Source organism: Phaenicophaeus curvirostris, chromosome 7, assembly GCF_032191515.1.
Source record: "Phaenicophaeus curvirostris isolate KB17595 chromosome 7, BPBGC_Pcur_1.0, whole genome shotgun sequence".
Taxonomy (NCBI): domain Eukaryota; kingdom Metazoa; phylum Chordata; class Aves; order Cuculiformes; family Cuculidae; genus Phaenicophaeus; species Phaenicophaeus curvirostris.
The window spans coordinates 13,107,936-13,133,454 of NC_091398.1; the positions used below are offsets into that span (position 1 = coordinate 13,107,936).

At 43.1% G+C, this 25,519-nt stretch overlaps 1 protein-coding gene across 1 annotated transcript in view; it reads left to right on the forward strand.

Moving 5' to 3' along the window:
* Window positions 1–25,519, forward strand: part of CDK15 (cyclin dependent kinase 15) — a 37,741-nt gene that overhangs the window by 1,939 nt on the left and 10,283 nt on the right. Inside the window, 10 exon segments of the mRNA XM_069860478.1 lie at window positions 1,386–1,437; window positions 2,794–2,922; window positions 3,733–3,795; window positions 5,768–5,895; window positions 6,499–6,618; window positions 13,261–13,353; window positions 17,635–17,644; window positions 18,150–18,213; window positions 24,556–24,644; window positions 25,224–25,252. Of these exon segments, the coding sequence (XP_069716579.1) occupies window positions 1,386–1,437; window positions 2,794–2,922; window positions 3,733–3,795; window positions 5,768–5,895; window positions 6,499–6,618; window positions 13,261–13,353; window positions 17,635–17,644; window positions 18,150–18,213; window positions 24,556–24,644; window positions 25,224–25,252 (777 nt within the window).

The following is a 25,519-nucleotide window of genomic DNA, read 5'->3' on the forward strand; positions in this document are numbered from 1 at the left end:
ATGTATTTGCATGTCCCTACAGACCAAGCTCACAAACTGCCTGGTTGATGAAGTCTTCTGTTTTTGTCTGCTGTAAAACCCCAAGAGGATCATAATCTGATTTCTTCCTAACATAGAAATATGCAACTTTTGTGCCAGCTGTTGTCTGGTGTTAGTGAGAGCTATCAGTGTAAGAGGTCACAAATATTTTGTTTCTTATTTCTCACTGCAGTTCAAAACTAGGGTTGATTTTGTCAGGGACCAGATGTGCCAACTTTCACAGAGCAGCCCCAGCACAGGACTCTCATACTGGTCAACTCAGAATAATAAGAGAGGTCAGCAGACCTGGTTTCTAACAGTGTAATTAAGATAGGAAAGTTTACAAAGTCCAATTCTGGGTGAAAGCAGTGAGGTACCTCAATAAGCCTATTTACTGAATAGCATGTATTACAGTTTCCTATACACTAATTCGCTGTGGTGCTTTTGCTCTGCATTTACACTTGCAGCCCACTGGTACAATAACCCATATAAGCTTTATCAACATAGCACTAACGATGCTCTAAAGATCAGCACCCCTTGAATATGCTTTACTGGACAGGCTGAGATCTTAATTTCATTCATTATGGGAGAAGACAAGGGTGATCCTATGAAGGGTCCACTTGAAATAAATCTTTTGTGTGCTGCTGAGCTTTGCAGCATCTGATACCTCAAATTTACAACGTAAGTCAGTAGTGCAAACAAAGCATAAGATTTATTAACATGGTGCATTCTCTGCTACCCTGGAGGACTGGCACTCCCCTGACAAAGAGCTGCTTCACCCCAGGAAGCCCTACAGAGCCAGAATGCGCTTAAAGCTCAGTTCTGGCTGTTGCACCTGACAACCCAGCAGGGGGTTGTAGAAGCAACCAAGTGAGGAGCAGTTCCCAGAGGCCTGATTGAGCACGGGGACTGAATCTCCATATTACTGTGTGCCCTCTGGACTGCTTCTCTGGAGTAACAGCTCTGATAACATGGGATTTTTAAGGTATCAGAGAGCCAGGTTAGCAGCCCCATTCCATAGCAGGTGGGAACTAGCCAGGGTATTTTTACTGGATTCATAGGCAATTAGGGGCAATATGGAACGTGGTTAAGGTCCATACAGCCATGCACTGAAAACATACTGGTGGCAGCTAAATGGACCAGTACCAGAGGCAATTCAGCTGCAGCTGCACCAAGATCTGTGCAAGAACTATTTATAAACTCTGCTGTTTCCAGCAGTTACGCCAACTCAGACATCTCTTAGTGCTCAGCAAACTCAGTATTGACATATGCTCAGGCCACAGCTGTGTAATACAGTACATCTGGCTGTAGCACTTTTAGAACCAGGTGAAATTGTTATGGTCACAAAAGGCAAAGTGCTAATCCAGTATAAATTCATGCTTTGCCAGCATGAAACTCTTCAAATGTCTTTTGCAGACTGTTTGAAAAACAAAAAGCGGCTTTTATCCAAGACCAAAACTCATTTGGCCTCCCATGAGCAGCCCAAGCTCTGTATTGTGTGCTTTGGCTAATTCAGCAGAAATGAGATTGTATGCCCATGCCTTTTCTGGACTAAATTTGTAGCGCTGTGTGGTCTGACAGTAAACTAACTTGGTTTTAATCAGCGGGCAAATGAGCCTGGGGCAGCTCTGAGGCTATTCTGCTGTATCAGAAGCTGAACTAAAATCAGGAGTGAGGGATTATTATTTTGGTTGACCCCTGGGCTTTCTGTCTGTGCACAGTTTCAGTATAACAGGTGGTTCGAATTCCTCAATAGTGCCGGGGATCTACATGCGAAGCGATCCCAGCTTCACCACTTCTCTGCATCCTTCCTCTGTATAGAACTACAGCAAAAATTTTCTTGAACCTGTGGTAGCAAATGATGTGTGCTCTTCCTCCATAAAGACTATCTTTGAGGCTTTCTGCTGACTTCATGAGTGCATCAGCTGCAACCTGCTCTATCTTGAGGAACCTAACAGAAAGCTGAAAGGCTCAGAAGGCTGCTGCTCCTCCCTTAGCAGCGGTTAGTGCTCTGTGGTTGGTCTATATGGAGGCAGAGACCCTTCACGTGCCGTCCCATCCATCACCACACCCTAGATGTGCTGAGGCTTGTTGAAAGCAGGTGAACACCTAAGGACCAGGGCCCCACAGTTGCAATGATGCTTCTAGATGGTTAGGCCAACAGAAGAAGTGTGCCAAAGTTGTATAAATACAAACAAGTTGCTGTTCACTCAGTAAATTCATCACCTCTGTTCTTTGAATTTTAAACAGGAGAGAGTAACCAATATGCATTCTCCAAGGCACAAGCACAGAGCTAAATTCAGAAATAAGCTTAGCATCTACAGTGATTTCTTTTGGCAGAATTTTACACCCTGACATTGTGAAGCTGGAAGCTGGGAGAAACTCAGCTTCCCCCACAAACCTCCTAAGGGCAAGCACGTGCCAGGAGGTGGATGGAAGAAGGATGGGAAGCTCAGTGACCGGCTGCTGCATTCTGGGCCTGGGAGCTGCCCTCCCTTGCCTTGAAGAAATTATTGTTTCTCAGCTGAGAAGGTGGCAACTGGGAACTGTGAAATGCTGTTTCTGACAGAGGCAAGATCCCGCCTCTGAGAGACAGACAAGTTCCTGCCAAAGCTCAGAGCGCTGATGCTTTCTTCTCTAAGGAATCGTTCCATCTTCCTCCAAACTCAGTAGCTCCTCGTTCTTAGGGAACTGCCAAGTTTGGACTATTTCTCCCCAAATTTTTATTTTCACTGCCTTGCTGTGTGCACTGTCTCCTTTCAGTTCCAGCAGCAGCAGTTAAGTTGATCTTCCTTTTGTGTTTCCCTAGCTTGTGTTCTCAAGTGTTTGAAACATGCAAGCATTGTGCTGCTTCGTGACATTATCCAGACCAAGGGGACACTAACATTTGTCTTTGAGTACATGGTGAGTTTTTTCTAGCTTCCTGTGGAGAAGCTTTTTACAAGTTTTTCTAGCTTACTGGGAAGAACTGGGAAGTGGCTGCATAATGAATTTACCACATTATGAGACATCTACAAAGAAACAAGTTGTAATCCTTTAGTGCAATGATTGATATTTCTTCTTGATCTCCTGCTTTCCAGCCACACAACCTTACTCTTTTCTTTCTATATATGCAACAGCTGTATGCAAAAATGATTCCACGTCTTGTTTCCACTAGGGTGACAGATGCTATTTACCTCCATTTCTGCCTTGACAACACAATAGAAGTAGTGTTCTTGAGCCACAGCAAGGATAGGAAATAATGATATCAGCTCATATCCCAGTTGGGGTTAGATTTTGCTCTGACCCCAGTGGCTCGCCATGACCAAGCTGTGGGTTGCTCTCGTGGGGAGGGCAGGTTGCCAATAAAAAATGTTCTTAGCATGAGACTTGCTACTTCTGTTTCTTTTGCTGATAGTTATCAATCAAATTATAAGGAAAGCACAGGGGTTATGTCTCCTCACTGCAGCTCTATGATTAATTCTGGCACAAGCATGGATTCTGTTAACTATCAGCTTGAGGTCATAAACTGCTGGGGTGAGATAATAGGTCAGCCAGGTCCCTGATTTGACCCAGCACTTAAGTGCACCCTAGTGTGCTACATCAGATCAGACGTTCATCAAGGCAAAAGAGATACCTTTGCAGGGGTTGCATATTTTTTCCATTTACTGAAGAGGCAGCATTGGTAAAAGCACTTTACACTAGTAGCTTTGCCTCAATTTCTCTTTTGTTTAGTACCCAGATATAGCACAGGACAGGGGCCAGCATCCTGGCAGACTTCATTCGTGTGATGGTATAGCAAGTTCTTTAGAAGATAAATATCAGGAAGTGTTGTTTTCCACTATGTATGATCACTGTAAATTGCTTACTAATGTTTATTTGTTCCATATATGACAAACATATTGGAGGAAAGCAGCCTTTGATAAAGATCTAACAACCTCCCTCTCAGCCTCCAAAGCCTTTTCTTGGTTAGTTCCCCTTAGCATTCCCTGAGCCTGCAAGAGGACACTCAGCTTTTGCAAACAATGACATCTTGTGGCAAGCAAATCCTCTCTACAGATTTGTCCTTTTATCATTAGAGTACATTATTCATCTCTCTAACTAAAGAGTCTCAGATCTCACTCTCTCCATATCTGGAACTATCTTCATATTTACAGTCAATTAAATCCCTTTTGTTTCTGCTACAGCTTTTTGGGATTGGTTGACCTGACCAGAGCACAGCTGAAGGTGTACCCTCACTTTATAGACTTATGTTATAATAGCCTCCTACTCTCATTTGTTTGCATCTTCACATTTAATTAACTTTCAGGATTGTTGCTGTACACTGACTTAAGTTTTCAGCGCAGATGTTCTCAGTGAATGCCTGGGTCCTTTTTCTGAGTAACTTCAGTTAATTTATCTTACAGCTGTCAACAATAACTTTGTACCTTATCAAACTGCCTATTCATCTGGCTTTTCAGATCCCTCTGAAGTTCCTCACTGTCACTTCTTATCATGCCTAATCTAAATACTTCTGTCATCTTCAAATGTTGCCACCTTGTTCACATCTTTTTCCAGATAGTTGTTAAGCAACACTAATTCTAATGAAGTTTCTTGGGGGCTCAGATTTTAAACATCCTTAAGGCTCAGATATGTCCACGATGCAGCGTTGTAGTTTTGGCACAGATCTCACGGACTCTGCTACGAGATGAGCTTGTAAAGCACACAGAATACATGGCTGTAACATGTACTCAATGGCATTTCTGTGAGTAAACATCAGCCAGCTGCTCTGCTTTCCTGCCCAAAATCCTCATTGTCAGCAAGAACACAACTGCAAAATTATTTGCTACTTCTTAGGAGGGTCATCTAGCTTCCTTCATTTTTACTGGCAAATGTTTGCTTTTTCTCTGAGTGATTCCTAATGAATATGATGCAAGCAGGCAGGCTATTACAAGGATGCTTTTCTGGTACAAAATGACCTATGGGTGTCACTGTTTTTCCTCCTCTTCAGATTAAGTTTCTGGTGAAAAATGTCTTTTCTGTTGTGAAATCTAATGACTTCTGCTGTGTTTTGCTTCTATCCACTGTCCAATTTCATACTTTGTTTCAGCCCAACTTATTTTACCCCAGGCTTATTTACAGTGCCATGGTGGTGGGAGTCAGATATTTCTTTCCTGCTTGCTTTCTTGCTTTCTTTTTTGTTTTCTTTCTTGCTTCATCCACTCATCATATCTTTTTTTTCTATATCTATTCAAACTGGGTCCTTGTGTTTTCTCCCAGCTCGATGGTTGAGAAGTTGGTTCTGGGAAGAGGTGACGTGTACTGTGACAACAGATCACCTCCTGCTGGGGTCAGCTGGTTCAGGTGGGCAAAACTTCCAGCTCCTTGAGTCTTCACTTTTGTTGGCAGTGTGTCTTTGTCTTGAACAGTGAAACTGGATTACATGCTGTTCTCAAAACTGGGTCTGTGTTTTGGCAAGTTGCATTTGATCTTGCAATGAACAGCACATTTCTAAACAGAAGTTAAATTTCCAAAAAATGCACCTAGGAACTGCACTATAACTGCCCTCATGGCCAAATATTCCATCCTGAAAATCTTAGAAAGCTCCAGGGCAGTCATACCCCACCACAGTTTTTTCTTCCTTAGCCACCTCTACTAGTTTTGGGGATTTTTCTGGTTGCTTGCTTGATTTGTCTCTGCTTTGTTCCAGGACTTCCCCTGAAGTTCAGAGTTAATGTATCAGTGCAAAGTCACACAAAATAATTTTAATTTTTTTGCTGGCTTTTTCTAGCTCTTCACGTTCCAGTTTTTGCACAGCCTGGCTTACATCCACCAACAACACATTATTCACCGTGATCTGAAACCCCAGAACTTGCTCATCAGTTGCCTTGGTGAGCTCAAATTAGCTGACTTCGGTGAGTCACTGTTTGGATACTGCTAATATATCTGCTCAGACCAAAGATTTAGTATGCATATAGATCTGTATCCACAGCCAATTAAGGCATAAAAGCAAAACCTCTTACTGAACTTCAGGGAACTATTTCTGTGGTCAGTTCAGCCTTTCTTGCCTTTATACTGATAGATGCAGGGAGTAACCTCATTTAAGTCAGAGCAATTACTGCCACATAAAACTGGCTCAAGAGAATTGAGAATCAACCCCTCTCTCTTCAGAAAATAATGTAACATAGAGTCTACAGCAATGTGCTGAACAGAAAGGCTTTCTTGGCATTGCTTTGGGGTGGCTGCTTCAGTCACAAATGGTAAAGACCCATAAAACGCAGCATATTGCTTGATCTGATCTGCCCCAGAGGCATATTCCAGACAAAATTTCTTTGTCAATTGCTTGTAAACTGCGTTGGGATTGGTTGTGTTTAAAGATCCAAGAGACAATAAGGTCTTGTTTCCTATTATTATTATCATTATCATTATTATTATTATTATTGTTATTATTATCTACATGTTGTACAGGTAGACCTGTCCTAAGACAGCAGTCTTTTTTTTATTATTATTATTTTTTGGCAGGCTTTCTTTTGCCAAATCCACCCCCAGCCAGACATACTCATCTGAAGTGGTGACTGTCTGGTACCATCCTCCTGATGTATTGCTTGGGGCTACAGATTACTGTTCCGATCTAGATATCTGGTACTGACCAATTTCAAAGCATATGGGGTCCCTAGGGAAAAATCATCTTTATCTGGATTAAATTAAGTCAACCAAGTTACAGCAGGTACAGTCATAAGTAGAGGAATTAATACTTGTGAGCAGAAAGTGGGGAGCTTTGTACTACTGGGTTCATAGAAGTTTTGGAGAATTAGGTCACTACATCACAGCTATGGATTTATATAAACCTCACGTGGTAATATTTATGAGATATGTACCTCTCATTTGGTAACATGAAACAGTTACAGATCTTGGTAACGGAACATCTTTGCTTGTTGTTTGGCATCTGTGTGGTTGGCTGAGTCAATGGCAGTTCTCTGCAGCAACAGCTTTGTGAAGAAACAATGGATCCAGTCACAACTGCACCAACAATGCCTTTGGCCTTGGTAATAAAAGGTGGCATTAAAGGGTTCCTGAATGGGTCTGGAGATAAAAAGGTGTCTGAGATTTTCATTATTGCTGTGATGCTTTGTCCTTCTCAAAGAACATGTCACAGATGCTCTCTGCATTTCGTATAGGAGAAAGGCTGGGTTCCTTTAAAGCATTTGTACCTCTTACTCTCTAATCCAAAAATCTTAATGTGGCTGGGAATCACAGGAAACAAGCCACATGTTAGCAGAGCTGAAGCAAGAGTGGTCTCTGAGAGCCCATAGAAAGGATGAAAGATGAGGGCTTCACAGGGGTCCCACTGTCCTTTTTGGCTGGCTTGGATGCATAGCTGGGCCCTAGGGTTCATCCACCTTCTGGCTCACTTCTGTACCAGCCTGGACTCACTTCCAGCAGCACACTCCTGGATTACTCATGGACAAGATGCAGCTCATGAAGTTGCAGGAGACCGCCCTTATTCAGGGCAATTTTACATCTGTAGACAGTATCGCTGCTTCGCTCTTTCTTCAGACCACTTAATTTTCTGCCTGGGCACATCACACCAGGACTTTTCTTAACTATTCTGCAGTGTCAAAGGCTGGGAAAGGGTGGAAGCAGAGCAGGCTGAAGAATGTGTGAGAAGGGGGCTGAGTAGGTTTACAAACAGCAAAGTTCCAGGTCCTCTCAGGCTGTTTCCCCCTCCCAAAATCTGCAGCTTATTGGAGACTCTGATGGCCTGAATCTGGAAGGCAGGTCAAGGATCCAGGAGTTTTTCAGTTTGTTCACTTCCCTAGGCCTGCTGCTAATTTAAGTGCTTAAAGATTTCTCCAAGGAGGAAAACTGCTCAATTCTAATGGCTTCCAGCTGCTGAGCTAGTCTAAATAGTCCTCTCTTCTTTCCCCTTCCTTCCCCCACTACCTGTCACCTCTCCCCTCCAGACAGTCTCTCAGGAATGTCGGCTGAGTTTGAAGATGCCTGCCTAGCAGATTGGTGGGTTTGTAGGAGGCAGATGCTGGTATAAGCCTGTTTGGTTTTTTTTTTTCTGAAGGTTGACCCCTGTCCAAAGCCCCAGCTACGCATAGAAAGCCTGGCATTCCTGCCTGTGCAAAACCCATATCCCCATCACATAATTCTGCTCTAGTGCAATGAATAGCAACATAGGAGAAGTGTACAAAGATCCCATCCAGCATTCTAACCAGCTCTAACAGCACAGTATGCTCAGTCCCACTGAACTACATTCACACTATAGGCACCTTTGTTATAACGCCTCCTTATAATAACAACATTCAAAGTGTTTGCCCTAAAGAAAGATGTCATGCTGAGAGAATAGAGTACTTCAGTGAGCTCTATTCAGTAACTTCCTCTAACAAGAGCCATTTATTATCTTGATGTACACTGCATTTAAGTTCAATTTTTGTCTATTAGGAAATAATGTGAATTCACACAGATGTTACTTGTCTGTTGGGAAGAAAGGGAAAAAAACCTTATGTCTTTTGGATGCTACAATTTACATGAAGGCAGGTCAGAATGCCCTTGGTAATAGCATGAGACAGTGGGTGTTAAAGCCTTGGTTTAAAGAAACCAATTATAACAAAATAAAACATTATGGCAATTCATGCATAGTGCGCTTGAGCAGCAATACTGTCAGTGGGAGGCACATGGGAAGTGAATGAGGCCTTGAATAGATGAAGAAAGAGATATAGAAGGAGACTCATTCACTCTTGGACTAACTAGAAAAGCTGTTTTAATCTCTCTGTATCTCTTTTCTCTCTCTCTCCCCCTCACTATCTCTTCAGGACTTTAGAAGATTCAATTAAGGGATTTCAGGGAGACTAGCATTTCAGGAGATTACACTGCACTTCAGAAAGACTTTTTTTTTTTAAAAAAAACTCCAAGTGCTTTATGCACGTGCCACTCTAGTAGCTGTTAACATCACGAGTGCCTTAAGTCATGTCTTCTTTTCAGTCAGGCTTTCCTTGTATAATCTTCCATTAAAAAAAAAAAATACAGAAATCTTCCTGAGTAGATTCATGCAGAATACGAGTTTCTTTGCAGTCATTTAACATGGACATGCCAACCCCTCTACAGCCTTATCCCCAGCCTGGTTCTCATTGCCCCGCTATGCCAAACTGGGAGATATAAGGTAAGGGCTCCATTGTGCAGACCATGCTCGGTGAGGAACAAGAGAAGGTTCTATTTTTGGTTAAATATAAAAATGCAATCTTCCAATACCAGAAAAACTGTGGAGTGGGAGCTTTGGAATGCCACAGAGGTATCTTAGATCTTAATCCTGATGAAGTCATCTCTCCACTGCTGTGTGATGCAGCACTGCAGGCTGAGGAAGGAGTAAGTGCAGTGTTCGAACCTGCCCCAGGGACTGCAGGCAGATGCAACCATGTTGTCTGCACCAGCTCTTCTTATGCTCACTGGGACTAAATAGCCCTATAACCGGTTATACCTCTCCTGTTACTTTAGCAGCTGCTGTCTTGCTTCTCATATGTATCTAGCACATGCTGAAACATCATGTCTGGTCCTCATCCTGAAAGACCCTTTCCATTGCCCTAGAACTTCCCAAGCCAGCTGTATGGGACTGAAATCCTTTGAGAAACTTGTAGACTTGAAGGTGTAAGAGGACCTCGGAAATGAATGTCAGAGGGGTAAGAAGGAGATGGGGAAAACCAAAACAACGCTAGTTCTAAATCTTTAGAAATATTTAAAAGTTGTAGAATTATCCTCATTAACAAAATGGTCCTCATAGCGCTGTCAGAGGAGTACCTGCAAATCCTGTATCTCAGAAGGAAAGTTGAGGCCTCTATTGAAACACTACTGTGATAACTAGCACTAGTTTCCAAAGTTCTACTTTAATAGATAGACAAAAACACATGGGAGAAGAGTGGATTGCCCATACACCAGTTGTTCTAGCTACTTCTGTTCCTTTTTTTTTAATCAGGAAAAGCATAGTAACAGCCATAATTACTGCTGATGAATCAATACAATATCAAGAAGGCATTAAAAGCAGATGGTCAGCCAAGGTCTTGCTACAGGAAACAAAAAGCAATTCCTTTCCAGCACTTGTGGTTTCTCTGGTAGTTGTGTCTTTGTTAGAGACACTGAGGTTTAAAGGCTTCCAGAGGTAATGTGAATAAACCAGGAACACAAAAGAGTGCTTTCCCAGAAAGTGCATTTGTAACAACCCACAAGTTGCTCCTTTCCTCAAACTGACAGCTTGCCCACTAGTGAAAAGACTGTTTCATTAGGTTTGAATTTTTCAGCTCTTTGCTCATGAGTAATTCTTAGCAAATGCTAGCTGAATCTAGGAAAAAGAAAATCTTTCTCATTCCTAATTCCATTTATTACTCTGTCTGGATTTCAAGAGTTCTCAGCAATAACAGAAACCATAGCAGATCTGGTTTTCTGTCTGCCATGAACTCCATTGCCTTATATCTTTGCAGCAGAGCAGTTGGGTCACAAGGACCACATTTATAGGGCTGTTTCACTGTTACTAGCCCCTTTTCCTTAGTAACTGCTGTGTACATCCATTCCTCAAATTCTCAGAGCCTAAAATGTAATTTAGGAAACAGCATGGCCAGTTCATTAGAAAAAAATCTGTGTAGAAGGTCTAGTTGCATCTGTCTCATTCAGGGGCTGTAGTGAGTCCATATGAAGTTTCTATTGGTGCCAGTCTAATGGCCATTTCCAGCTAGGATATCAGAACCCCAACTGTGGGTGAATGTCAGAATAATTTGCTTCAAAAATGCATAGAGCTGATTCTCTTCTACCTTCAAATCAAGAATACCAAAATTGCTTTGACCCTATACAGTTAAACTTGTGCAATAGAATAAACAGATTACAGTAGCCCTTGTGGTTGCAAAATAGCTGTGAAAACAGAGGGTTGGTATGACAGTGGCCTCAGTAAAATCAATCTGTAGGCTCAAAAATAACATCTAGTGATGTGGCAGTGCTATGATTCACAAAAAAAATCTGTCACAAAAGCTGTGGGTTAAGTTTCATCATGTCTGGACCCTGTAAGAGCATATTAGACAAGGAACACAGCTCACAAGGTTCGGGTATGGATCTACAAACATGCTTGTCATTACCTGATGCGCAAGGATGACCAGAGTGAATACTGCAGATGAAGTGCATGTCAGGCTTTTGACTGACCACAGACAGGTGGGAAAAGCATCTACAGTATTACAAAAAATGTTGCAAGGGGTAACGCAGCTATACCCATGGCCAGAAGAGAACATCAGTTGTTACTCATTGTGTGAAAACAATAGAATCATAGAATCACCAGGTTGGAAGAGACCCACCGGATCATTGAGTCCGACCATTCCCACCAGTCTCTAAACCATGCCTCTCAGTACCTCATCCACCCGCACCTTAAACACCTCCAGGGAAGGCGAGTCAACCACCTCCCTGGGCAGACCGTCCCATTGCCTAATGACCCTTTCAGTGAAGAATTTTCCTTATGTTGAGCCTGAACCTCCCCTGGCGGAGCTTGAGGCCATTCCCTCTTGTCCTGTACCCCGTCACTTGGGAGAAGAGGCCAGCTCCCTCCTCTCCACAACCTCCCTTCAGGTAGTTGTAGAGAGCGATGAGGTCTCCCCTCAGCCTCCTCTTCTCCAGGCTAAACAACCCCAGCTCTCTCAGTCGCTCCTCGTAAGGCCTGTTCTCCAGCCCCTTCACCAGCTTTGTCACTCTTCTCTGGACTCGCTCCAGAGCCTCAACATCCTTCTTGTGGTGAGGAGCCCAGAAGTATTGGAGAACCAATACTTTCAGAGCCTGTTAGACAAAGATGGATTTTCAACATTTGAGCTTAAAGGACTCAAATTTGCTATAATCAAAGAAGATTGAGACTGAAACTGGAAAAGCTGGGATGGGAAACTTAGATAAAGTTTGGAGGAAAAAGATTTAAAATGAAGTGAGCAATGTTTTGTACCGTACAATAAGAGGTGGAAGTAGTTGCAAATAGTTAAGTCTACCCTGACCACAACTGTCCCATCATTATTTCCAGCAGGACTAGTCCACCTTAATAAAATTAAACATTTTTTTCAGGGTTTGATGCTTTCTTTTTGGGATGGCTGGTTTGCTTTGAGGCAAACGCAGAACAGGGTATGGCATAAAAATAAGAACACTTAAACTTGCTGTTGTCACCAAGTTCTTTATGCAATGAAGTCTTGCCGTCAGTTTTCCAGTGAAGAGCTAATTTCCTCTGAAGGAAAAATTGCTCTAGTGATTAGTGCCTCCGAGTTCTTATCTGTGCCTAATGTATCCTTCAAGCCAACGTAGTGTGTAGTAGTTTACTATTTATGTTTCCTTATGCAACTTTTTCTCACGGAGAGCACCTTATTATTCCACAGGCTTCTGCCATGACCATCTTTTCAGATGGCTTTGTAACAGGATAAATTGAAAGACAACTGAAACAAACTGCTTGGTGCTGGAAAAAAAGATGTGACTTAGTGGGTTTCTTTTCCAAGGATATCATGGGTCTGTCTCGCTGGTGAAGGGGTGGAGGGATTAGTGGATGGTGCTGATGAGAAAGAGGAGATGGGAACAGGCTTGTATGGAGCTTGGACTGCTTTATTTTCTTCTAAAATCCTGGAGGGATGTGCACATGATGTACCTCTAGTCTGCTACCATCCTATTTGTCTTGTCAGCTTTTTAATTTAAGTGTTTCAATCTGTAGAACTTGGATGGGGTTAATGGTACTACGAACAACATGCAACAAGGGCTAGATGACCAGGCATACGGTGCTGCAGGGGCAGGGATGTATAAGATGGCCCTTCACAAAGAAAACCTTCCTGACTTCCCACAATCAGTAGGGTTTTCTTACAGTTCTACATCCTGCCTATCACCATACTGTCAAGGTATATCAGCCTTCACTGATGTCTCTATTTATTTACCTATGTACAGACACCCCACATCCTGCCTTGCTTCAAACACACAGAATGACAGAATCATTAGGTTGGACAAGACCCACAGGATCATCGAGTCCAACCATAAATAACACATGTATACACACTCTCTCACTAAGTGACATGAGGTGGGTATAAAATACCCACACATCAGACTGTTACCTCTTAGACTCGAGATACGAAATGTATAGGGTATACAGCTTGTATCAGGATTTCTGCATTTACAAACCAGAATTTCTAGATTTCAATTCCAACAATTGTCTTGCTTCCTTTATCCCCTGCCCATCCCAACAATCACATTATATATGTCATGAATAAGTTAATATCTTGGGCCTTTTTTCAGGGGTGCACGCTGTGTATTTGTTGAAATGATCCAGGGCCAGCCAATATTTGCAGGAATTTCTGGTACTCATGAACCACTGGTGAAGATCTGAGTGTTGGGTAAAATATACCCAGAAATGGGAGAAAAAACCAATCTGTTCCTCTAGGCCCCTCCTTAATTTTGCTGTCCTAAGCCTAGGTCCTGTGAATAGCAGAAATAATTTGGTCTAATCTGCCAAGTTCAGAGAAGACTCAGTAACCCATTTTATATTTGGCAACTTTCTTACAGATACAGGAGTAAATCAAATTACTTTCCTTTGATGTTTGTCATCTCATCAAAAATTTAAAGCCAATTAAAGTGACATCAAATTGAAGAAGGCATAAAAGGTGTGCAGGTACTGCAAATTCTATTCCTTCTTGTTAAATCCTTTACTTACTGCAGGATACAGTAAACCATATTCTCACAGAGGAGCTCTAATACTGCTCTTAAACTACCTTGAAAATGGCAAGACCCTGAGGTTTTTAAGGGATCCGTCATTTTAACTTGGAACACTGTATCATCCAGTTTATGGTGCAGCCCTAGAGACTGCTTTGGCATAATGGAAAGTGTGAAATTACTTTAGAAAGGCAGCAGTGAGTGAGAACAGACATATTCAGGAGCCTCTTAAGGCATTTTTTCTGCTGGGGAAACTGAAACACCGAGCTACATCGTTAGCATGGATTGGTAGAATTGAGTCAGTTACTGTTGGATTCTGCTTGTTCCTTACTGCTCACTGCTGGCCCTGTTACTGACTCTTCAGGAAGGTCAGCCTGTAGATTCCTATGGGGGTTTGCTCTAGATGTCTTCCCTTTCACACGTCCTCCCAGGGATTTACTCTTCTGCCTAGAGTATTTCCCAAATGTGGATTTTCAAAGGATAAAATAAAGAAAACTGAAATTTGGAAAGTGATGAGAAAGGACTTCGTAGCCTCAAGTCTGTGTAAGTCAGATTTTTCCTTCTTAATCCCTTCCTCCAGAAGCACTCCTGCCTGTTAGGGTTTTCTTCTCTGCTTTTAGCTAGAACGTGATAAAAAGACAGACAAGTGGGTCCAGTTCCTAGACTTGAATTCAGTCCATTTAAATAAATGCTGAATTTCTCTTTCATAGAGAGTGAACAAGAAAAAAAGAATTCTTGAAAAAAAAAATCCATACTTGGCCAATTAATAGGGTTCAAATCCAGGGCAGGGTCCAGTTTCCCAGAGTGTGAATGAAGGGTATCCTTCCACTTACGGCTCTGAAATTTCTGAATACATTTCCTGTGGTTTTGCAGTTGGAGGGTTATAGCCCTATCATCATTTCTCTGGTATTATAACTAATACCGTGATTAATAGGATTTGTGCTATAGAAGGCAAAAAAAAAAACTTATTTAAAAATCATGAGGAAGCTTTAAGAGCCATGAAATAATTAGTGCCTTTCACAGAAGGTTTTATGTTATTATACAGCCTGGAATGAGGCTCTGTGTAAGGCCAAGATTTGAAAGCTCCTTAGAGGCTTTCGATGCCCAACTTGAGATATTTTACTGAGTGTGAGGTTCAGAACAGGGATTCCTACTGTTTTCTAATAGTCAATTCCTTTCATGTACTAATAACAGAGACACCCTGCACTGGTTTTGAGATGGTCTACATTTGTCTGCATGAGCCTGTATCCCCCAGCATGCTTATCTTTCACGTAGGGCTGTTGGTTCAAATACAGTACAGATGTATAGATGGAAAATGCCCGTTCTTGAAATGCGTTTGTCCTGTTGAATCATCAGGACTGACTGACTGTCATTTCACCAACATTTCTTCTAGTGGCAAGTGTCACCTTAAGCAATCTGCATCCCCGTCTCTGTCCTTGGCTGCTCATTCCCACTCCTGTGTTACCTTTCCCATGCAGGGCTACATCAACTGGGGAACCTGTAACCTGTTTTTCTCCCTCGGTTACCCTGGTGAGAACAGTTTATTTACCCAGTTCATCATCTGGCTGCACAAACAGTAGCACTAGTGACTCTAAGGAAGAGATGATGCAGGAGCAGGACCAGATGGGAAGGGGACGAAGAGGAAGGAGCTGCTTAGGCTGGCAATACTGGTAATGGAATTATGGCCTGAGTGAATGCAAACTGAAGTGTCTCCAGTTCTCTCATGGCATGGAGAGTAAGCAAATCTGATAAACTAAATATCCATCATTCACATTTTAAGAGATCAGGCAGAGGTTTTGCATTTAAAAACTCCATCTTATGGAGTAATGTGCTGAGAAGGATTTCATGTGGGCTGGATTAGGCTGCAGCATGCCACCAGTGTGCTTCGGCAGCTAAGCTGAACACGTAACAATTACCAAATGAACGACTACAAGGCTTCTCTACATAAAATATCAAATATATAAAATATAAAATATAACTTCCCAGCAAAACTAAGCAAAATCAGTTAGACTGATTCCTTCGGCTGGTTCATCATGGGAGAAGCAAGCAGTTAGAGGGCAGAGAGAGGACAATGGTTTATACCAACTTAGAACACTTGCCGCAAAACAGTCATTTTAAACATGTATCTGGCTGAAACTATGCCTCTGAGCTGCACTAAGGCCTTTCACTATAGTAAAAGATGCCTGCTTGGGGAGTGTGGCAGAGCAGAAGCATAGAGAAGTTGTTTTGCTTCATTCAGATGGCATAGACTAAGGAGTTGACAGCTAGATTTAGGGTGGATATAACAACAGATCAAACAGTACCCAGAGTATAATTGATTTCAATTAAATAAGTATAACTCATCGTTTGATTTGGCAAAAGAAAAAAATCACCTGCCCCATTACCTTGGAAACTCAAAAATAGACCCAAATTTGTGAGTTGGAATAGCATTTTTGTAAAGAAAAGACTGAGAAAAGATGAATACAAATCCATGTTTCTATGGTGTTCAGTGACTGGTGCTCTGAATGCTCCCACACCTCAACTCAGCAAAATCTAAGCATTTGCTGAAAACCTTATGTAGTAAAGTACAAGTATGCATAAATAACTGTTTTCTTTAATTCTTCACTGAATAGAGGCAGAGTGCTGAGCTGACCCTGGAAAGTATGGGTTTACTATGTTCTGAACTTCCCAGCTTCCTCCAATGCCTTTAGGACTGATGCCTGACAGCTCATGAGAAACCTTGAAGAATGAGGCCCCAGATGAATGCAGGGGTGGCACTTCAGAGCACACATCTGGACTTTCAGTGCTGAGTATTTTAGAGGTTTTACTGTGGCTTCCTGGAAAGCTGAGAGGGTAGCAAAAGAGAGCAAATTCTAGATCCAGGTTCAGATTCCAACTCTCTCCTTCCTGTGCACACATAGTTTGCCTTGGGCAGACCTGCCCTACTCATGACACACATATCAGTCAAGAATGCATCCTCATCCAGAGTTGTTAAGTTACCCTTGGTGTGAGCTACCTTCCAACATCCTCACATAGCTGGTTGCTGTGAGACACCTTCTCTTTTGGGAGCATTCAAACTTCCAAGACTGATTTGGGGCAGCTTCCAAGAATGATTTTACAGGTGAGGGGAGACAAGAGTCCTGCCCCTTGGTCTTTGCTGTGATGGGCTGAGTCCATAAGCAGGTTAGAAACGTGGGCCCCTGCAAGCCATCCTAATGTAGTTCACCCTACAGACCATTATGCTAACATGTGCCAGCCCTGAGATGCAGTCCCTGCTTGTGACTGTCATCTCCAGGTAGCTGCAATTGTCCTCACAGTTGTTTCCTAACTGTGAGTGAGAAAAGCAATCACCTACCAGATGCATAACAACCGCTGCAGCCAGGCTTCGTATTTATTCCTTTAATGTGTTTTTTTACTGGTACCTGTTTTCTTGCAATCTTATCACAAGTTTCTGTGAGGCCAAGTTTCCCATATCACAGTTCTCAGCTCTCATTTTAAGGAAAAGGAATTGCGTATCACATGTGTAACTAATGTGAGACAAATCTAATGTTGGAGAAGAGGAAGTGAATGAAAAACCCTGACATTTTTCATGTTAAAATGTCACCTTTTTTTAAGGAATCTGATAATTTTGCGGGGTGTCTGGATGATAAGCTTTGAATGCTTGGAGTTAGCAGTACTGACTTATAATACTAAATCACATGCTGTGAACTCTTCTTACACATACGGCCTTACCTCTTTAGCGCAACTCATCCATACCAATAGGCAGTTCGCATGCAGTAAGTAGTAATAAAACTAAACATACACAACTGCAACTGGCACAGAAACCCAGATATGCTTGATCTTACACATTTCAGTGACTAAAATGAGGTTGGAGGAGACTTTGCTGGTCCAGACTTTGCTCAGTGAGGACCCACTTCTGAAGCCCACAGTTCACAACAAAGGCCAAAGACATTGCTGAAGCTCTGGACCGTTCAGGATGAGACACTGGGCTGTTTCCTAGCACCTGTCAGTAGGCCTGCCTGCCAGCTTTTCTTTGTCACCTCAGAATGGCAGGGGTTTCTATCACAGCTCACAGCCTGTGCTGCCACTGAATGTATGAGCTGCTGCCAATGCAAGTGGGCAGAGTAGGTGTCCAGTGCAGCTTTGGGACAGGACACCTCCAGTGGTGAAAGTGGCTATGTAATGTGACCCCTAGGCTGGCAAACACATGCAGAAGTGACACCTGGCAGTGAAGCCCCACGCACCTTCACTGATGTTCCCAGCAGCAGCCACATTCAATCTCACCTTTCTGCCACAAAATCAAGTACTAAAATGTCAGTGTCCTTTATGCGCAGTGGTAGATCTGGCACCAGCCAGGGCAGTGTGAATCCATGCTGGTTTACACTGAAGGCCACAGTCTCTCCCCATCAAGACTGATTCCTCCAGCTACACAACCAGTCTGGATACTGGCAGAGAGAGATTATCGCTCTTTTCACTCTCTTTTTATTTTTGCACAGGTATTTGGAATCACAGCTGAGGACACCTGGCCAGGACTTTCCAAGCTCCCCAACTACAACCCACGTAGGATTTAATTCACAAGAATGTAATCTCTTTCTCTGAGCCACTAGCCACTTAATTTTTGGGTCAGCAGTTCTCATTATGAAAAATCCTGTACTTCGGTGTCACTAAATCCCTTGAGCTACTTAATTATAGTGTTGTAGGACCTACAACACTGGGATCAGCCTAGGATACAAGCAAAGGTACACGCGTGGCAACGTTGCTTTACTGAGTGCTAGATACGTGTTAGGCTGATGGAAGATTTCGTTGCTGCAAGAGCTGCCAGCATAGTCAGTCTCCACTACTTAGTGCAAAGTACCAATGTCTCCTGGTTTAGACTGGAAAAGCTGACAGGTATCTGGAGACACAGTTTATCTGAACTCTCCTTATTTTTATGGAGATTGGTTTGGGAGCCTTTAAACCTTAGTTTTAAAGGTCACTGTCCCTGATTTTGATGTGGGCAAGGTGAGAAATCTGTGTGATTTATAAAGCTAGCTTCTTTTATTTCCACATGGGCTGGTAGAGAAGTCTGTGTCCTGGACTTCAAAGGGCCAGTTGTCTCTTATTTTGATGTGGGCAGGTTGAGAAGTATGCTTTGAAAAGCTAGCTCAGTCACTCTCCCTCTCCCCCTCTCTCTCCCCCTTTCTCTCTCTCTCTCTTTTTGTTTAATGTTTTCTCTTGGGAAAATATATTCAAGTGTCAGTGAGGGGGAAATGATGAGCACCGATTCTCAGTCTCTCAGCAGGATCATTGTCTAAGAGAAATATAAAAGTGAAATATTAAAAACCCTAGAATGTGAAATCCACCCGTCTACAATCTAGCCATTCTCTCACTTGTACCCTAAGAGAGTGGTGGGGGGAGCCTGTCTATCCAGAAGGGGGAAAAAAGAGCAGGGGGGAGAGGAGGAGGGAGAAGACGTGCTTTGAGCAAGAGGTTTACAGGTTTAGTAGAGCATAGTAACATCTTTTCAAAGAAGTGGGTGTTGCTCTGTGACCCAGTCCAAGATGCCCCTCCTTTGATTCTGGCGCATGAACACTAAACAGCCTCCATTTTCACATGGTAGCCACAACTGGCCGAACAATAACCTGGTCTCACAGCCGAAAGGACTGGAATCCTTCACACAATTAGCTGAGACACATTAATCAAACCAGCGTGAAATGGGAATGCGTCGCTGTCCACAGCAAGTTTAATTTGGATAGTGAGCAAGAACACAGCAGACAGCTGGAGGAAGCACTTTCTTAAGTTGTTGAAGGCTTGGCTGGGTAGTCTACAAGTTGGGCAGGGTAATCTGAGAGGAAAAAAGTGCTCATATGTGGGACAAACTGATTACAAAGAATTTTTTTTAATGCCAGTCATCTGCTCATACAAGGCCAAAAACTCTCAGTGACGATGATCAGGTATCCTGAAGTTATGTAGAGGGATAATCTAAAAGGGCAAGCATTAAGTCTATGCTAGCAAAAAAATCTAGTCCAGACAACAGAGAATGCATGAGTGCCCGGAACTGACCTGAGCGGTGGCTCCCGCTGAACTCTGTTTTGTCTGAGTAGCACTGCTGTCTGCTGCTGTGGAGGGTGCCAGTGGCAGGGCTGGGAGGGAGAAGACAACCACCAGGGCAGCATGGAAATAGCTCCAGTAAAGACAGGTCTAGTCACCACAAGCAGTTTTAAAGTCTGAGCTGCTTTCTGGCTCGATAGAAACTTTCCCTAATGGACTCTGGTGGGGAAGAATTGACCTATGCTCTGCTCCTGTGACGCTGGTGCCTTTTGTGGCTGGAGCAGATGGAAACACAGGAGTCAGAGGGCACCTGCATGTATGAGCATTCCACCGTGCTAGCAAATGCACGGGAGAGGGGTGCTGAGCAAATGTTTGGGGCAATAGCTGTGCCAGCTGGAGAGGCAGCATCCTTTCCCCTCCTCAGAGCCTGCCTAAGGGGCTCCGAGCTGCTCCAGTTGTGCTGGAACCAAGCGCTTAGCTCACACCTGGATTATACAAACCAGCCTGGATAGAAGAAGGTTAGTCAAACAAGGTTGCACTCTTTGCCCTAGTCATGACCTAAATCAAGTCAGTTTTTGATTGGGCTGCTGGTAAGAAGGCAAATTAATCTCTTTATTTAAAACTATTTACCATTCCCATGCTCCTCTGCCTTCCCCTCTCCTCCCTGAAGCACAAGCGCTGTTTCCCCCCAGGACACGCTCAGCCGGGAGTGGAAGCTGTGGAGCCCAACTGAGAAAACCTTCTCTCTTGAGATTATTTCCAGCCCACTCGTGAGAATCGATGGCTCATATAAGCAAACAAACTTTGGAGCCTTCCCCAAATCTGATGACTTGAATGCTTTTAGCTAGTCCTATTGATGTTCGCAGTGAGCGAGGGAAGCAAACAAACAAACAGGTTCCTGCCCGAGGCAAGGAACGAACACGGGCGAAACAAAGCACCGAGGTGTGATCCTGTTCTCATTGAAGTTGATGGCAAAACTCCCACTGGATTCGGCAGTGTAGGCTCAGCCCCACACTGAGGTTGTTACTGGAAGGGTTCCTGGGCCAGGTGGGTTAGCAGGAATCTTTGAAATGAAAGCTGGAAACCTTCAGATATTTTCCTGTCGCTGCTGTGGGCTCGAGAGCATCCCGCTGCAGTCTGAGGAGGAGATAGAGCGTGGCCCTCTGCGGGCAACTGGCAGCAGATTAAATGTGCAGAGGAGTATTTTTTCACCCTGTGCCCCTGCGCCTCCTTGCACAGAGGAGTTCAGAATGAGCCTCAGGCCCATTGCCTGTGGTTTGCCAAAATCTCAACCTGTGCCTGACCCCAGCTGAAGAGGAAGGATGGGTGAGCAACTCTTCCGTGGTCGGCCCTGCAGCTTGGGATCTCCTCACCTCTCTGCCAGAGAGACACTTGGGGTAGGGCATTACACGCAGCTGTGGGACCTGAAAGCGCGGCTTTACCCCAGCCCTGGCTTCAGAGCCGGTTCCTGCAGAACATGAAGGGCTGGCAGAGCTCCTGCCCATCCTGGTGTGCTTGCTGGCCCTCTCCCCGGCTCCCCGGGCTTAGGAGCCCTGCCTATAGCGACAAGGCTTTGCCCTGTGTTTGTTCACTTGTTCTATTCCCCTCATTTTGCTTCCCCTGAAAGAAGCAGTTGTAGCTCTGTTAACACTATTTTTGAAAGCTCTCATGCTGTGTGAGCTCAAATCCTTGCATTAATCTACTGCTGTGTTCATTTCACTGTGCTGAAAAGCAGGGAGTTTAAATCCCCTCTAAACACCACTGGTGACACCAGAAGGCCAGTGTTTTGATCCAGCCCCATTAATGGTTACAAGTTTGAATCTAGACAGCAAGGGGTCAAGGGCAGGAAAGGATTAGGAATCACAGCCCATGACATTAAGCTAGTGCTTTTGCCAGACTGGGAATACTGGAGCGCCCAATGCAGTTAGCTGGGGTTTGTTTCCTTTTCGTGGCATTTGGATTCCAAAGAGTGGGGAACAGTGCTTGTTCGTTTATAGCATGATGAGCTTGCTATGAGTGAGCTCCACTCCTTTATCGCACAGGCTACTGATGTTTCCTACAGCAGGTGGTATTGCCTTACGTAGCAGATACAGGTTTTACACTGGGCTTTTTCCAATGCAGCAGTGGCTTTTATATTAAGCGTCGTTTTTTACACATTTGCAGGCTTTGCTAAGCTGAAGGAGATTTAGAAGCTTTACAGATTCAACTTCTGCTCTCGAGTAGACTTTTAGCCTCTGTTGCGTTTCCCAAGCGACCCCAGCAGATGGAGGCATCGAGCAGCAGGCGCTGTAAATGCCATTTTTGAGGTTGCAGATGAAGTTCTTTGCCCCCCACCCGCCCATTTTAAATCTCACTTCTTATGCTGATGCTTTATTTAACAAATGAGATGGTTGGAAACTGAATTATAAAATGATTTTTTTTTTATTGTCATAATAAACTGCATGTGGCTTTGATCCCAAAGGGGAGAGCAGCACCGTGACCGATGCGCAGTATACGCTGCTCAGGCTGCAGGGAAACTTCCTATCTGTCTGGCACTGGGCACAGCCTGCAGTTCCCAGTCTGCCACACAGACAGAGCTCTGCTTCTGTCCTGCAGTCACAGAGATTTCACTAATGAGAGAAATTTTCTCTGCAAGCCTGCAACCCCAGTGCCTTCATCCAGCAGCACTTAGCATCTCCTTTCTCTTTCTTCATCAATTAGGAAAGTTTAACTTTTGTCCTCTGGCTTGCTTGCCTCATTATCAGTTCATTAGCCACTTCCACCTGGGTTTTCATATAGGAAGGTATTTCCTCATTAGCACCCAGGCCTTGCATGGGGATAGAAAATAACAAACCTGAGTGCTACCTTTCAAATCTACTCTAATTGTTAAAAAAGCCTATCAGCCCTACACAATCCCATCATTTTATGTCAATATCATGGTTCTAAGACGATTAAATCAGTAGTTCATACCCTTTTTGGATTGATAACTGAAATTCTTTATCTCTTACCCTTAAGGAGTAGCTGTTTATGTTGTTTTACAATTTTAGATTGTCCCTAATCTTTACAGTAGGGAAAATATTTACTGCTCGGTTCTTACCCTGCTCAGCACAATGGGGCCTCAGCATTCTCTGAAGAGTTTGTCTAGATGGGGTCAGTCAAGAGATTAATCTGAACTGATTTAAAGTGGATTAGTTAACTGCATTAAATCCTTGAGCAGAGACACACTGTTTTCTTAACCATATCTTCCATTTATAATCAAAGCCCTGTATACTCAAAGTGGCAAGTTTGGCAGTTCTCACTCATGCAGAATTCTTCACCAAGAGATGTGTTTGGACAGGGACAGCAGTAGCTGGCTCACTGGCTCTTACTCTACCCCTTGTAGATAATTATTAATCTCCCTGTTATACAAATGATAAATTAAAGTCAAGAGGCTTGCTCGAGACAGTGAAGACTATAATTGAGGTATTCCTTCCAGTTCCCAGTAAGCACACTGATATTTCTATCTGTAATGTAAACAAAATCCTATTTCTTCTTTGGAATGTTAATCCTGAAAATGCACTCCACAAAAGAAAGTGACATTTCAGTTAGATATCATTGAAACGTTTTGCCTTGTTGTTATCAAATGAACAGTCATTTTTTAACTTACATGTTAAACTCATTAAATAATATTAATGATAAAAAGATTTTAGTAAAGTACAATATTTCAGTCACCCTGACATTTCTATTAAATATTAAAGGAAATTGATATATTGTTACAGAATGTTTCCATCTCACAAATCAAAATTTGCTGGCAGAAAGTTATAACATATGAAAGTTTTTGGCCAGCTCTCTGAAGAGGTAAAATTTTCAACCTTGTACAAAACAATCATATGCCTTTCCAAACCATTTTTGAAATTGTTTTTCTTCTATTCTGCCTGGAAACTGTACATCTCTACTCAACATAGACAATTGATTTATACACTTTTACTACAGTCGAGGGGCAAAATGATGGAAAGAGAATCCGGAGAAAATGTTATTAATGATCCAAGTTGAATGTTCTGCCAAAGTTGATCTTGGTCAATGATTTGAGAAGGGGCTGTTCAAAAGACTAATATTTAACTTCTGTATATTGGCAATAATTCCAGTGTTCTGGCACCTAAACAGTCATGAATCCTGTCCCAGGCTATATTGCCATTTACTGCTTTAGCAATTACCTTAGCATTTGGGTGTAGGAGAACACTCCGGTTGTGACCTGTTAGTTACCCTGTGATAGACAAGTTTAATGAAGTGCTTGACTGGCTTAATGGTGAAAGATTGCTGCTGGAAAGGTTGGGTGCTGCAAGTTCAGTCATTTGCACTTATTCAAATTATCTGAGCATCAAATCAGACACTGAGTGATGGAGCCTCCAGGCCTGGCATTCTGGAAACCGCCACACCGGCGAAGGCAGAGGGGACTCCTGCTTCACCCACAGCTGACAGCTTCTGTCCTTGAATGATGTGGCTGGTGGTCTTGGACAGTAAGAAAGGGCAGATGTTCTCTGACAGTGCAGCATGAGCTGTAAATGAGCTCTGAGGTTAATGCCAACAGACCACTGGCACTTGCCTCCTGGTGGGCTCACTGCCGTGGGGAATGCTTGTCCAGGCTGGGCTAGAGGAGAGGTCTACACCATTCTTCCTTCTCTCATTTCAATGGCTAGAGCACTGTTCATCTCTGCTGTCAGAAATGGTGCTCAGGAAAATGTAGCTGCATAGAAATGACAGCCTTTCTGATGCAAGAAAATGTCTCTGTTGATAAGCTCTGAGGGAAAATCTTCCAGGCTTAAGCCATTCATTCATATCTAAGCCTGAGAAAATTCATGTTTCATAAGAAAACATTTGAGGAATGTATTCATCTACATTTTCCACGATGTTTAGAAATGTCCTTAACAAACAGCAACAACAACGCAGCCTTCCCCAAACTGCAAACTCTGCAAAATGCCAGTCTGGTAGAGATGCTGGAATCGGTAAGTACAAAGCATGCAGGAAAATGGTTAACTTGATAAACACCAAACTTAGTGACTGACAAGAAGACCGACAAGAAGAGCAGTGGGCAAGAAGAGTGTGGGACCCAAGTGCCTTTGCTCCGTCCTGCCAGACTCACGCAGAAAAGCCCCGTGTGCCTGCAGTGCAACACATGATGCTCAGCAGCCCCTTGGTAAGGCAAGACAATTGCTGGGGATGCAAACTTCTTTCTGCTTCCTTTGTGAGAAGGCTTTAGGGTCTGATGCTGCTTTTATTGAAGTCGAAGCTAAGACTTGCAGTGTTACAGAAGGAGGCCCAAGGCCTGTATTCAGATGTATGAAAGGAAAGGGTTACAGAATTGGAACAGCCTCATTAACATCAATGCTGGCACTAAAATCCTACAGGAATAACATATATTTATAAATACTAAGATGACAGATTCTATAGGGCCCTTTGAAATTCTGAGTGTGCGTTTTGGTTTTGTTTTTTTTTTTTTTTAAGGGCTCAAAGCATGGTTTTGGGCTTGGTTTAATTTAATCCTGTGATTGCACATTACACTTTCTAAAACTGGTTGCTTCCAGGAGACCAGACTCCAAGTCATCTGTGACAGGTAAGATACCTATAACAGCAGTGTCAAAATCACCCCTGGGTTTATTTGTTTCTTTATGCAATCATTTAACTTGAAATGTGCTCTTTTGGCAAGCTCAGGAAGAGCAGGGTGGCTCTGTAGTAACAAGCAGATCTAACATCAGTTGTGCAACTGATTTTGAGAGACTGCAACAGAGGTAGGCACATAGTGGGTTTATTATTCTCAGAGGAGTAGTGATTATTCTCAGATAAGCAGTGACTCAATGACATTATGTGCAGCTTTTTGCAG